This window comes from Melanotaenia boesemani, chromosome 24, assembly GCF_017639745.1.
Source record: "Melanotaenia boesemani isolate fMelBoe1 chromosome 24, fMelBoe1.pri, whole genome shotgun sequence".
In the NCBI taxonomy this organism is placed as follows: Eukaryota; Metazoa; Chordata; class Actinopteri; order Atheriniformes; family Melanotaeniidae; genus Melanotaenia; species Melanotaenia boesemani.
The window spans coordinates 3225280-3238089 of NC_055705.1; the positions used below are offsets into that span (position 1 = coordinate 3225280).

Sequence of the window (12810 nt, forward strand, 5' to 3'; positions counted from 1 at the left end):
TGTATGGCTCGGACCCTAATAAAGCCGCAAGCGGCATCCATCGGGTCCGAGCCTTCTGGCCCCCGCCACCCGTGTCATTCACCCTTTCTAACTCAAGCCATAAGAGCGTGACGTGACATATGTGTCACATACAGTTTCTGAGACAGTTTGTTTCAATTTATGGAATAAAGTTTGTTCAAAATCCTGTTGAACACAATGTCATACTTGTCCTCTGTTCCCTAATAGATACCCAGAAGCAGAAAACCACATTATATTATTTTTAATATATCATATGGTAATAAATGGTAGCTACCATTATTTACATTTTGTTAAAAGGCCAAATCATATTTAAAAATGTGTACTTTTCTTACCATTTTTTCATGGGACAGGCATAGATGGGTTAACTCAGCACGGTGTACCTGTGTGATTGTTTTCAAATAATGTACATGGAGGTGGCTGAGTCCTAAACAGTAGAAAGCCAGCACTTCTCTCCAACCAGAGGGAACCTATTTCCATGGCAACAGGTGTTTTCATGTGTTAAGGACCTAACAAGTATGAATACTGTCAACTTTGGTGCAGATCCCACGTATTTGTTTGCAGGTATGAGCTAACCATCACAAATCATTGTGCAGTTATAGTGTGATGGACAATTCACTCAGTCATAAGAAGTTGAAAATTAGTGACAAGCTGACACTGCTGATAGAGAAATAACAGACAAAGTACTGTATGAAGCCCAAAGACACTAGAAAAATTACAGTTTTGCTTCAGTAGAGAGAAAATGTTAGTGGATGACATTAAATAGATGATGCATAGAAGCTTCCTCATTCCCTTAAATCCACAGTTTTGTTGTGGATTTAAGGGATGTATATATATATATATATATATATATATATATATATATATATATAGTACAGCCATTGAGGACCCATCTCTTTTGAGTACATTCGATGAGTGTTTCAGAACATTTTTGTTGTAAATCAGCTGAAGAGGACCAGATCTTAAATAGCTATTATGTTTTTTTCATTTTAGTTTTTTCCATTGTATTTCTGCACTTTTTACAAATTGAGACCATGTGCCTTGTTTTCCAGTCAATGACTGCAACGTGTTTTATTATTATATTCCATTTATAAGGGCAGATTTAAAATAAATATATTGGGTCATTTTAAAGCAATTGTTAGTAGTTTAATAACCCATATTTTATATATATATATATATATATATATATATATATATATATATATATATATATATATATACTATATAACTATACAGCAAGGTCATTTTAATCCATTTTTAGAGTAGAAAATATTAACCAATGTGCTGGGTCCAACACATAACCCATTCCTGCTGATTAAAAATAAAGCAGTGCCGAGTCGATCCATATTTGACCCAGCAACAGGGTTAAGATTGGGTTATTTTGAACCCAGCAGTTTTTAGTGTGTGTGTGTATACATGTGTGTACATACATATACACACACCACACATCCTTTAACAGAAAATGCCTCAACAGCAGGATTAATGAAAAGACAGCTTGGTCCTGCTGGATATAAGTCATAATATTAGTTAAAAAAAAAAAAAAAAAAGATGTGATTGTAAAAAACACATATTAATTATTCAGTTATTCTGCTTATGTCAGTGCATATGTAACAATAGTTTTATTTATTTAGTTTTATGGTTAGAACAATAAACAGGGTTACAGATGTAATTATTATTAAGCTCACATAACAAAAAGTGAATGGTATAATGTATTCTGTAGGACCTGAAAGTGGGGTAAAATGTAATCTAAAATATTACACTGCCTGTGTTTGCTGCGCCGCAGATCATGTGACTACCTGCAGTCACCACAGCAACCTAAAAAATATTTCCTTATATTGTATGTTATTATTTATTTTTTTTGTAAAGTTTTGTTTAATCAGCCTGTTTGTTTTTTTTCTTGCACTGTTAGGACCTCCGCACCGCAATGCATTGTGGTATAATTCTCTCCCGGTCTTCTTCGTGTCCATTTGTCAAATCAAAACGGACTTTATGCGCATGGCTTTTAGGGGCTACACGAATCAAGTGACTGCGTGTTGACGAGGATCATAACTCTGATTGGATGACGTTCCGATTTTTGAAAGATGCACTTTTCGTCGGACATTTTGTGTGACTGTAAACGAGCCTCGGTCTTTTCAGCTCAGCTCTGACCGGACAGGACGTCTAGTTGAAAGCAGACTGAAAAACCTTTGCACTCTTGTGGATTTATCCAGCAAACTTCGACCTTTTCGATCCAGGACAACTTATTCAGCTTCTCGGACGTGTTTGTGGCTTTGCTTGGTAAGTTTAAGATTTTTATTAATGGAAAAGAAAGTTTTTTCTACACTGTGTTAGCTTACAGCAGGTCGAAGTGGATTAATGTGACGTGTAACCTGTTAAATACTCTGCATTGAAATGATAGTTTATCATTATTATTATTCTTTAAAGTGAACTAAAATAATATTGTCTTAACACTACTGTCCAAAGCAATCGAATATTTAGTAAAATAAATCCCCAGGATATATATTTAGGAGAAGCAAGCTAGGCTAGGTTAGCTGGTGTTTTTTTTTTATTTTTTTTTTTTTTCCTTAGGATCATGTTTCTGCTTGCTTTGTTTATTGCTGTGTGTTTCTGATTTAAGCTCCTTATTTGCTAAACATTTAATGCCGTTTTTACTGTGATAATGGGGTGATTCCCTCTGCTAAAATTCTTTATCATGATAGTTATTACACTTAGATTAGTGAGGTGTGACATACAAGTTCGTGGTTCGATCATTCTGTGTTACAAGCATTACTTAGTGGCAATATAATTTAATTATGAATTTGCCACTTCTGATTTATGGAGGACGTAAAGTGACACAATTGAATTAATTAAATATATCATTCAATAATTACTTAAATGTGTCATTATATAATTAAAATGATAATGACATACATAAATGTGTTATTAAATAATGAAAATGATTATTAAACACATAAATGTGTTATTAAATGTATCTTTAATTAATTAATTTTGAATGAAAATACATTTAGAAATCACAGTATTTAAATATATATATATATATATATGTATATATAGTCTAACTTATTTTGTCTCTGTTTTCCAGTACTTGTGTAAGATTGTTTGTGTGAGTGGGTGTGTTGCTCTCTGCTGGGTGTGTGTTTGTGTGTGCGCGCCAGGGTGCGTGTGTGTGTGGGTTGTTTTTTTTTCTAGAGATGCCGAGGAAGAAGAACTTCAGGATTTCGCAGGCGGCTCGGAGGAGGGCTGCGGACAGACGGACCCTTGACGTTTCTCCTCAGGTTCCCATGGACCGCTGTGCACGTATGTATCCAAGCATTTTTAATTGGTTGTGATTCAGTGATTGACAATCAAGTGTGCACATATTCTGTGATTGTACTGATCTGTTTTTTTCTGTATGTCTGTAGCGCATGGCACTGGGCACCGGCACAAGGTGAAGAGGTGGGAGGTGTCGGTGCTCACAGGGCGGCAGCACAAGTTGGTTCTTCCGCCGGAGTCCCACGGCAAAAAGGTAATGCTGTGTTTGAAATATACTAACGTAATGAAAACCCAAGTGAACAATACACGGTGCTAAAAATACCAACATCTTTTCATTCAGGTGGTTTTTGCTATTGGTGACTCCCATCTTCGAAGCCTTGCAGGTATGTACTTATATTTTTATGTTCAACAAAGTATTAATGTACTGTATTAATGTATTTTATAAAATGTTACACAGACAGAAATAAATACAGTAGAAACTTTCTTTGTCTTTTAGATGGCATCGTGCGGTTGCCTGAGGGTCGTCTGGCGTGGGGGTTCATGTCAACGCCTGGGGCAAGCGCCACCGAGTTGAGAACTGAGGTGCTTCATGCTGAGGTGCCTCAGGATCCCGACTTGGTGTGCGTCTTGGCTCCGAGCAATGACTTGACCGCCAAGCACACCATCGGTCGTGCGGCTGCAGACTTCGAGCGGTACCTAGCCACCGTCTGCAGTCGCTGGCCGAAGGTGTGTGTGCTGGACTTTCCTCCGAGGTTGACCGTTGAGGACTCCCTGCAAGAGCTCTACCGCCAGGAGTTCCACCGTGTGGCAGCCCGCATGGGTACGTGAAAATATGTGCCTGCGCTGTTGCATGTTTATTGCAGATTACATCAGAAATGAGGCTGTAGTTTATCTTCAGTGTAGTGGTATATAGATGTATAAATTCTGTTGTTTTACAAGCATAAAGAGCTCTGCTATGTGTTTTTGTTAAAGCTGTGAAGTACTTCCACATCGCGGACCACTTCCCCCGGCAGTGTCTCAACCTGTGGAGTCGCGATGGTGTAAGTAGAGCATTGTTCTTGTCATGGTTTGATGCACTCGTGTTCATGTCAGGCTGAGATGGAATCCAGGACCTTCTGATCTTGAGATGATAGACTATCTGTGTAGAGCTGTGTGTATCTAGTGAGAGATTTTGTGGAAAAGATACATTCATGAATGTCGTACTCGTAGGTCACCTGAGTGATGACGTCGGCATGGAGATCTTCGCCCAGCTGCTGTGGACGGTTGCTTACACGGTTGTCCTTTTAATTTAAACAGTTAATCGTCCTATGAAATATATGCAAGCATTCACTTGATGTAATTCTGCTGCTGACCAAGTGTGGAAAAGGCATATTGTTAATGATTATTCTTTATTTTTTGATTGAAGCAAACTGGAGACCGTGCCGCCAGCCCCGCCGGTGTGTCGTCCATCCCACCTTCTCGCTTCACTCCCCGTTGGGTTGTGAAGGGAGAGGTGAGGGTGCGTCACAGCCCTGGGCCCGAGGAGTGGACTGTCGTTGGTCCGAGCGGCAAGGTAATAATATGCATGAAATGTCACAGCTGGCAGACTCACATTTGATTGATTTTTCACAGACCAAATCCCCTTGTTTATTTTGTCTATATATTTTTTTCTCTTTCAGTCCTCTGGAGGATGCAGTGCAGTTCAGGCGGGAGGTTCGTATGATATTTGTATAGAAAAACATGAAGTGTAATATTTGCTGGAAGTTAAATGGTTAAAGCAGTAAAAGTCAACGCTTGTGTATATCTGTATTCTGTATTTCTAGCCGGCTGGCCATCCCCCCTGAATCCTGTGCTGTTCAGCAGTGAGATGTTGGAGGAGATGGAGAAGGTTTTCTCCAATCAAATCTGACATCTCCTGCTGACTTTGCTGGTGTTTCACCCGCAAAGGTAAATTGCAATACAGACAAACATGTGGTTAGGTGTTATCATAAAATGTTTTATTCTGAAAGTCTAAATGATTAACGATAGACTTCTATAACGCTAATGTGTTCTGTGTCCATATCATTTTGGACAGAACGCTGCGTGTGAAACACCACTCCAAGAGGACTCCGAAGGGTAAGTAGATTTTGGAAATAAATCTTTGTATTTTTATTTTTCCTGTGTTTGTGAAGTGAAATAAACTTTGTTTTTGTTTCTTTTCTATTTGAGGCCGCATCCAGCCGAGGGATTTCTTCTGACTCCAAGGCCGCTCTGGAGTCGAAGAAGGTAAGAAATGTATTGTGCCTTAAGATTTGTGTAATTTTTATGTGCGTGTGTGGGTCTGTGTGTGTATATGTGTATATATATGTATACATGTATCATATATATATATATATATATGTATGTATCATCTCTGAAGATGTGTCTTTGCAATTTTCTGTCTTGAGGTCGGGGCAACGTCCAGGCATCCGGTCCCTTCTGGCCGCACTGACGAGAGGACGGTGAGTACCGTTTACATGAACAATATCTGTAAAGTATAGATCATTTGTTAATTAAGTAAAAAACACATTTTTGATGTATTTAGGGCAGGGGTGGCCAACGTCGGTCCTCAAGAGCCACAATCCTGCAGGTTTTACATACATCCCTGCACCAACCACCTGACTCAAATTAAATGAATCCTACAGCCTAAAAGGATCTGCACAATGACTACATTAGTTTAAGTCAGGTGTGTCGGTGCAGGGATGCATGTAAAACCCGGTCTCGAGGACCGACGTTGGCCACCCCTGATTTAGGGGTTTTGCTAAATTGTTTTAAAGTATCAATTTTGCACATACTCAGCATGACAGAGAACAAATGTCCAGTGCACAGACAGCAGTGTATTACACATGACAGTGATTAGAGCCCATTGCATGTTGATATCCTTTATGGTTAGGTTGAGACAACACAGAGCCCGGGTGTGTTGTCTTCTACTGATGAAGATGAGGCAACTACTGCGAAGGTAAGTGAGGTGAGTATGGGTAATGTTGATGTTGTTAGGGGTTCAGTTCACCAGGGCACAGTCGGTTAGGAATCCGGGAGTTCAGTGTATGGCGATAGGGTTGGTTAGTTTGGCCAGACATATGGTGTCTAGTGTGTTCAATTGGAAGACAGAAGATTTAGATTAGCTCTGTGGTTAGGAGATCAGCTCTATACACATCTGAAAGGACCATGGTCTAATTCCTCCAGGAGAAAGACTTTTTGATGATCCCAGAGTTGCCGAAAGAGCACGTTTATACTGGCAGAACTTTAAGTTTTCGTTCCCTGAGACTGTTAGTGGTGATGTCACTGTGACTGAAGGAGAGTTCATTGAGTGTGGAGCATTTGTGACTCTAGAACATGGCTGGAAAAGGATGTTATCTCAGTACCAGACATGTCTTTTGACCTTGTGTTCAAATACATGTGCTGTAATTTCTGCTAGTGGTAGGTTTGCTGTAGTTGATTCTCATTCACAGCAATGCTACTGGCATGGTGGATGTTAATGGTACCAGTGTAGTTTTGTACTTTGGTTCCATAAGGGAAGTGTTTTGATCACTTTAGTTGTTTGGCAGTGATGTTTGGTGGTAGTAGGCAAGCCTTTTGAAATAAATGGCGTTGATGTCAGTAGGGAGTGTGATGTGTCGAGTAGCTTATTTGTTGGTGAATCTGATGATGGCAATAAGCAACCGTGCAAAACGTCAGCTGTCAGCAGATTGTGATGAAGTTGGCCTTCCAGCCCATCTAAACATACGCCAAAGAAAGGTCGTATTAATGATTCGATGGTTGTTTCAGATGACGAGTTTGCTGTTGAGGAACAGGTTCTGTTAAGTCGGCAGGTTAGTTCAGATGTGGAAGTAGTCAGTGAAGGACATGAAAGCTAATGTTTAACCCTCTCTGTGAAAATACTGTCAAGTTTGTGTACCAAATTAAATATTGAGTATGAAAGTGTAAATAGCTCTGCGTCTAGTCGTGTCGGCGAATTAGGCGTTCCGTGCCAAAATAGAGACATAGTTGCTGATGGTAGCTGCTATTTTAGGGCCGTTTCTCAGGCAGTGAGTGGCACACAAAAGCATCACATCAAAATTAGGAGAGCGGGTTGTTAAATATTTAGTGAAAAATGATTGAAATACAAAACTAGTTTGAGAGAAGGTTATTCCTCTGTGGCAGATTACGTAGACAAATCAAAAATGCGTTACGTTAGCAGCTGGGCAACAGAATTAGAAATACAAGCCACAGCAGATTTATTGGGTATTCATGTCTTTACATTTATTGGTGGTCGTTGGCTAAAGTATGGATGCAGTAGCAGTTGTGTGTCAGAAAAATCCATTTATTTAGAAAACTGCCTTGGTAGTCATTATGAAACTGTAGTTGCGTTAAAGAACCCAAACTAGAAAGTTGTTACGAGTACTGTAGAGTAAATTTTTTCAGAAGCGTATCGTACTAGATTGTCAGGCAAAGATTTAATTAGAGATGTTTCATCCGAAAGTGACACGTCAGTTTGCAAAAAGGACATAAAGCGCGACAGAGGTTAACATATTTCTAAATATGGTAAAGTAATGAGAAGAGCCCAAATTAGGAATATAAATAAAAGAAAATATGCACTAGATGCGCGTCACCGTGAACATGCGAAAGACCGTAAAAAAATAAAATATGCACTAGATGCGACTCACCGTGAAAATGTGAAAGACTGTAAAAAAATAAGATATGCAAAAGATGCGCGTCACCGTGAAAATGTGAAAGACCGTAGAAAAATAAGATATGCAAAAGATGCGCGTCATCGTGATAATGAGAAAGGCCGAAGCAAAATAAAATATGCACTAGATGTGCTTCATCGTGAAAATGTTAAAGATCAAAGCAAAATAAAATATGCACTAGATGCGCGTCATCGTGAAAATGTTAAAGATCAAAGCAAATTAAAATATGCACTAGATACGCGTCATCGTGAAAATGTTTAAAGATCAAAGCAAATTAAATATGCACTAGATACGCGTCATCGTGAAAATGTTAAAGATCAAAGCAAATTAAAATATGCACTTGATACGCGTCATCGTGAAAATGTTAAAGATCGAAGCAAAATAAAATATGCAAAAGATGCGCGTCACCGACAATCCGTGAAGGACCAAAGCAAAATAAAATATGCTAAAGATGCACGTCACAGAGAAGTAGTGAAAAGAGTTGTGAAATCAAAGAGGCAAGAAATTAAAGATAAGGACAAAACACAGACTATTGAGTTCTTCACTGAGAGGTTTTTAAACAAAGTTGAACATGGTCCTGAGTATATCTGTTGTGTCTGTTTCAGGCTGTTGTTTCCACATCAGGTGTTGAGCTGTAGAAAGGAAGCTTATAACAAGACTGCCGCCATAGCTTCTTTGGCAGATAGGTGTATTAGAACTGACTATTTACATAAATGTAGGGAGGATTGTGTTCAGCCGTGTCAGATTATGGCTTCAAGTAGAGGGCATCTTTGGATTTGTTACACTTGTCATCATAAAATTTCACATGAGCAAATGCCTGCTGAAAGTGTAACAAATAATTTGGTAGTAGATCCAGTTCCCCCAGAATTGGCTTGTTTGAATAGGTTAGAACAACATTTGATTGCTTTAAATATTCCGTTCATGAAAATGCTTGCATTACCCAAAGGTGGCCAAAATGGAGTTCATGGACCAGTAACCTGCGTTCCATCGAATGTAGTTCAAACATCTAAAATGTTGCCCCGATCAAATATGGAGGGCTCTTTATTGGCAGTAAAATTAAAACGTAAGTTAACTTATAAAGGCCATTATCAGTATGAGTTTGTGGATACAATGCATATTAGGCAAGCTTTACGGTTTTTAAAGCAATCAAATAAGTTTTATAAAGACATAGATTTTAATGAGGAATGGGTTAATGAGTTGTGTGTCTCAGAGCAACCTGAGGATGAAGAGAAGGACAATGCGGAAGTAGTTGAGAGTACTGGGGATGATGTTGAAGATGATGAGTTGCTGCATGATCGACAGCAACATTGCATGTTTTCAGATACGTGTCTAATGCCTGTAGATATCGGTCAGGAAGTTCTAGATCAGTATTTTGATAGTATAGTTAATGTTGCACCAGCTGAGGGTAATAATCCAGTTAAGTTGTTGACAGATCGAGAAAATGAAGCAAAGTGTTTCCCAGTGTTGTTTCCTCGAGGTCGTAATATGTACCATGAAAGCCGTGTCTATAATTTGTCGTTGTGCCGTTATTTTAATAACCGAATTTTACATGCGGATAGAAGGTTTGCTCAGAATGTAGAGTATATTTTCTTTGCTCAGTACATGTCTGAGGTAGATCAGGTTGTCTCCAAAGTAAGTATAGCATTAAGAAAAGGTAAAGGAGGTGAGGTGAGCGTAGAAAAGGAGGAGTCCTTGAAGCAGTTGTTGGATGTAGATGACGGTTTCAGATTTCTTAAGCCGATTAGAGGGACTCCAGCATTTTGGCAGGGAGTACAGAAAGACCTGATGGCTTGTGTTCGGCAACTTGGGATTCCCACATGGTTTTGTTCATTCTCTTCCGCGGATCTGAGATGGGCAAAACCTTCTTAAAACAATTTTAAAACAGGAAGGTCGAACACAGACATTCGAAGAGTTAGAGTGGACTGATAGATGCGATCTGTTGCGTCGTAATCCTGTCACTGCCGCCAGAATGTTTGATTTCCGCTGGCACTGTTTTTTTGAAGGAGGTCCTTATGTCTCCTTCAAATCCCATAGGAAAAATTATTGATTACTTTTATCGGGTGGAGTTTCAGTGTCGCGGGAGTCCTCATGTGCACTGTCTTTTCTGGATTGAAAATGCGCCTAAAATTAATACAAACAAAGACGAAGAAGTGGTAGCTTTTATTGATAAGTACGTAACATGTGAGCTACCAGCACAGGATGAGACGTTATTGGAGATGGTCACATCTGTGCAGCAACATTCAAAGAGGCATTCAAAAAGCTGTAAGAAAGGTGGCACTGAATGTCGCTTTAATTTTCCCAGACCAGTGTCAGGTAGGACATTTCTTGTTAATGTTCATTTGAATACTACAAATGAGTGTGATAAATGTAAGAATAGGTTCGATCAAAAATACGAAGGAAAACAGTGCACATGTGGAAATGAGTACTACTATAATCTGCTAAAGGTTGATAAGGATTTGGCAGTACGCACTCTGGAGTCAGTGAAAAAGGCGTTAAAAGATGAGAACAAGACGTTTAATAGTTTAGATGAGTTGTTTCATAGTTTAAATATCAATCAGCAAATATTTGAAATATGTTACAAACGATTAAATATGAATAAAACCCAAATTGTATATAAAAGAGACATTAACGAAGCATGGATTAATCCATATAACAAGTCTCTATTAAAATGCTGGAATGCAAATTTAGATATTCAATTTGTGACAGACGCGTACGCCGTTATAGTTTATATTATTTCATACATTAGCAAATCAGAAAAAGAGGTAGGATTGTTGCTTAGTAAAGCTCATAAAGAAGCAACAAAAGATGACAACGTCAGTGCAAAAGAGGCACTGAAACAAATTGGCAGCGTTTATCTAAACAGTCGCGACGTGTCTGCTCAAGAAGCAGTTTATAGATTAACGGGAATGCATTTGAAGGAGAATTCGCGTAAAGTAGAGTTTATACCAACAGGGGACAAAATAGTTAAAATGAGTAAACCAATTAGTGTTATCCAAGAATGTGGGCTAACAGGAGATGATGTGTGGATGGTTAGTATCGTAGATCGTTATAGAAGTAGGCCTAATAATAGCACTTTTAATGACATGTGCATAGCAACGTTTGTGTCAGAATATCGTCTTTTAAACCGAAATGAAAAATCAAAGAATGCGATTCAATTGCAAAGGGGATTAGGATTAATTCTTAAAAGAACACGAACAAAACCCGCTGTAGTTCGTTATGCGCGCTTTTCAAAAACAAAAAACCCCGAATTATATTTTAAAAGCCAGTTACAGTTGTTTTTGCCGTACCGCGTAGAAGATGACTTAAAAGCTGCTGATTGCGAAACATTTGAACAATTTTATGAAAATGGTTCCGTGATCTTTAGTGATGGATCAGAACACACCGTGAAATCTGTCGTCGATACGAATAGGAACAAATTCGAGGTAGAAGATTCTGAAGAATTAGAAGAGTTGCAAAAGAAACTTGAAAATGAGGGTGGTCCTGAAGTTGCCTGGGGAAATCTGTGCCCCGAAAAAGAAGTAGAGCGTTTAGAGTGTCAAGAAGAAATTAGAGAAAAAGAACAGACACCTGCGGAAGATGCAGAAGAAATAGGTCGGGAACTCGTAGACAACATTCCAGATTTGGCTGTTAGGAATGATCAGGTGTGTCAATTAGAAAAGAATAATAATGTAATCAGTAGGAGTGAGGGCTTAGAATTAATTAGATCTCTGAATGAGAAGCAGCTGTCAGTCTTCTATAAAATCCGTAACTGGTGTTTGGATAAAGTCAATGGTAGAAACCCAGAACCCCTCCATGTGTTTATATCTGGAGGAGCTGGAGTTGGAAAGAGCTACCTAGTTAAAGCGATTCAATACGAGGCCACAAGGTTATTGTCACCAACTTGTCAGAATCCAGATAACATTTGTGTTTTATTAACGGCTCCGACCGGAATAGCTGCTTATAATTTAAAGGCAGCGACTATCCACAGTACATTTGGCATTGGCAAAGACGTGAGCCTACCTTACACACCTTTGAGTGAGGAAAAGCTCAATTCTTTGCGTGTTAAATATAGTGATTTGCAGATAGTCATAATTGATGAAATCTCCATGGTCAATCATAATCTATTGGCTTATGTCCATGGCAGGTTAAGACAAATCAAACAAACTGGTGACTATAACCCTTTCGGTAATGTGAGCATAATCGCGGTCGGAGATTTTTATCAGTTGCCCCCAGTAAAGGGGAAAGCGTTGTATGTACAAGACGTACAAATGAACTTGTGGTCTAGTTTATTTGAGCTTGTTGAGTTAAAAACAATCGTTAGGCAAAAAGATGAAGAGTTTGCGCGAATATTAAATAGAATGCGAACGCATAGAAAAGGTACGCCAATGTTAGCTGACGATATAAACATCTTAAAACGGTGTGAAACAGGTGAAGAGAGCACAGCCTTACACATCTTTGCTACAAATTCCCAGGTTGATGAATATAATGAGGAACAGTTAATGAGCATATGTCCTGACCACATACTTATAACTGCACAGGACTTTGGTTACAATAAAAAAACTGGTAAATTAGAGTTAAAGCCAGATCATCACATTAGGGCCAAGAAAACAGCTTTACAAAGAGAGCTGTTATTGGGTAAAAATGCTCGAGTCATGTTGTCTCAAAACATCGATGTAAATGACGGTTTAGTAAATGGTGTATGTGGCACAGTGATATACATAGAACAGCCTGAAAAAAATACATTTCCTCTCAAAGTATATGTAAAATTTGATGATGATAAGGTAGGCATAAAGACGAGGAAACAAACCATTTATCCATCAGCAGAGTTAATAGGTTCAGTACCAATTGAACCTCAGGAAGAGAGAGCCAATAAAAAAGGCCTGAGACGACAGTTTCC

General features: G+C 38.8%; 2 protein-coding genes and 1 long non-coding RNA gene across 3 annotated transcripts in view; 2 read left to right on the top strand and 1 right to left on the bottom strand.

The window, feature by feature from the left end:
- Positions 1 to 12810, bottom strand: part of LOC121635284 (zinc finger protein 665-like) — a 645425-nt gene that overhangs the window by 327742 nt on the left and 304873 nt on the right. The window lies entirely within an intron of this gene.
- On the top strand, positions 1728 to 5155 carry LOC121635917. The gene is made up of 10 exons (XM_041979334.1): positions 1728 to 2292; positions 3171 to 3312; positions 3417 to 3520; positions 3608 to 3650; positions 3764 to 4087; positions 4240 to 4359; positions 4477 to 4541; positions 4673 to 4819; positions 4926 to 4959; positions 5070 to 5155. Exons 2-10 carry the CDS (start codon positions 3207 to 3209, stop codon positions 5153 to 5155), a joined length of 1029 nt encoding a protein of 342 aa, XP_041835268.1. The 5' UTR covers positions 1728 to 2292; positions 3171 to 3206.
- Positions 5437 to 6273, top strand: LOC121635328. Its single transcript, XR_006009397.1, has 3 exons — positions 5437 to 5511; positions 5673 to 5726; positions 6158 to 6273. It is a non-coding gene; the product is annotated as an uncharacterized LOC121635328 (long non-coding RNA).

What these genes read in the sequence shown, in the direction of transcription:
- LOC121635917 (XM_041979334.1), top strand. Translation starts at nt 3,207, where the DNA reads ATGCCGAGGAAGAAGAACTTCAGGATTTCGCAGGCGGCTCGGAGGAGG. An exon ending in CGGAGTCCCACGGCAAAAAG is followed by an intron (nt 3,521 to 3,607) that starts GTAATGCTGTGT and finishes CTTTTCATTCAG; the next exon opens with GTGGTTTTTGCTATTGGTGA. An exon ending in TCGTTGGTCCGAGCGGCAAG is followed by an intron (nt 4,820 to 4,925) that starts GTAATAATATGC and finishes TTTCTCTTTCAG; the next exon opens with TCCTCTGGAGGATGCAGTGC.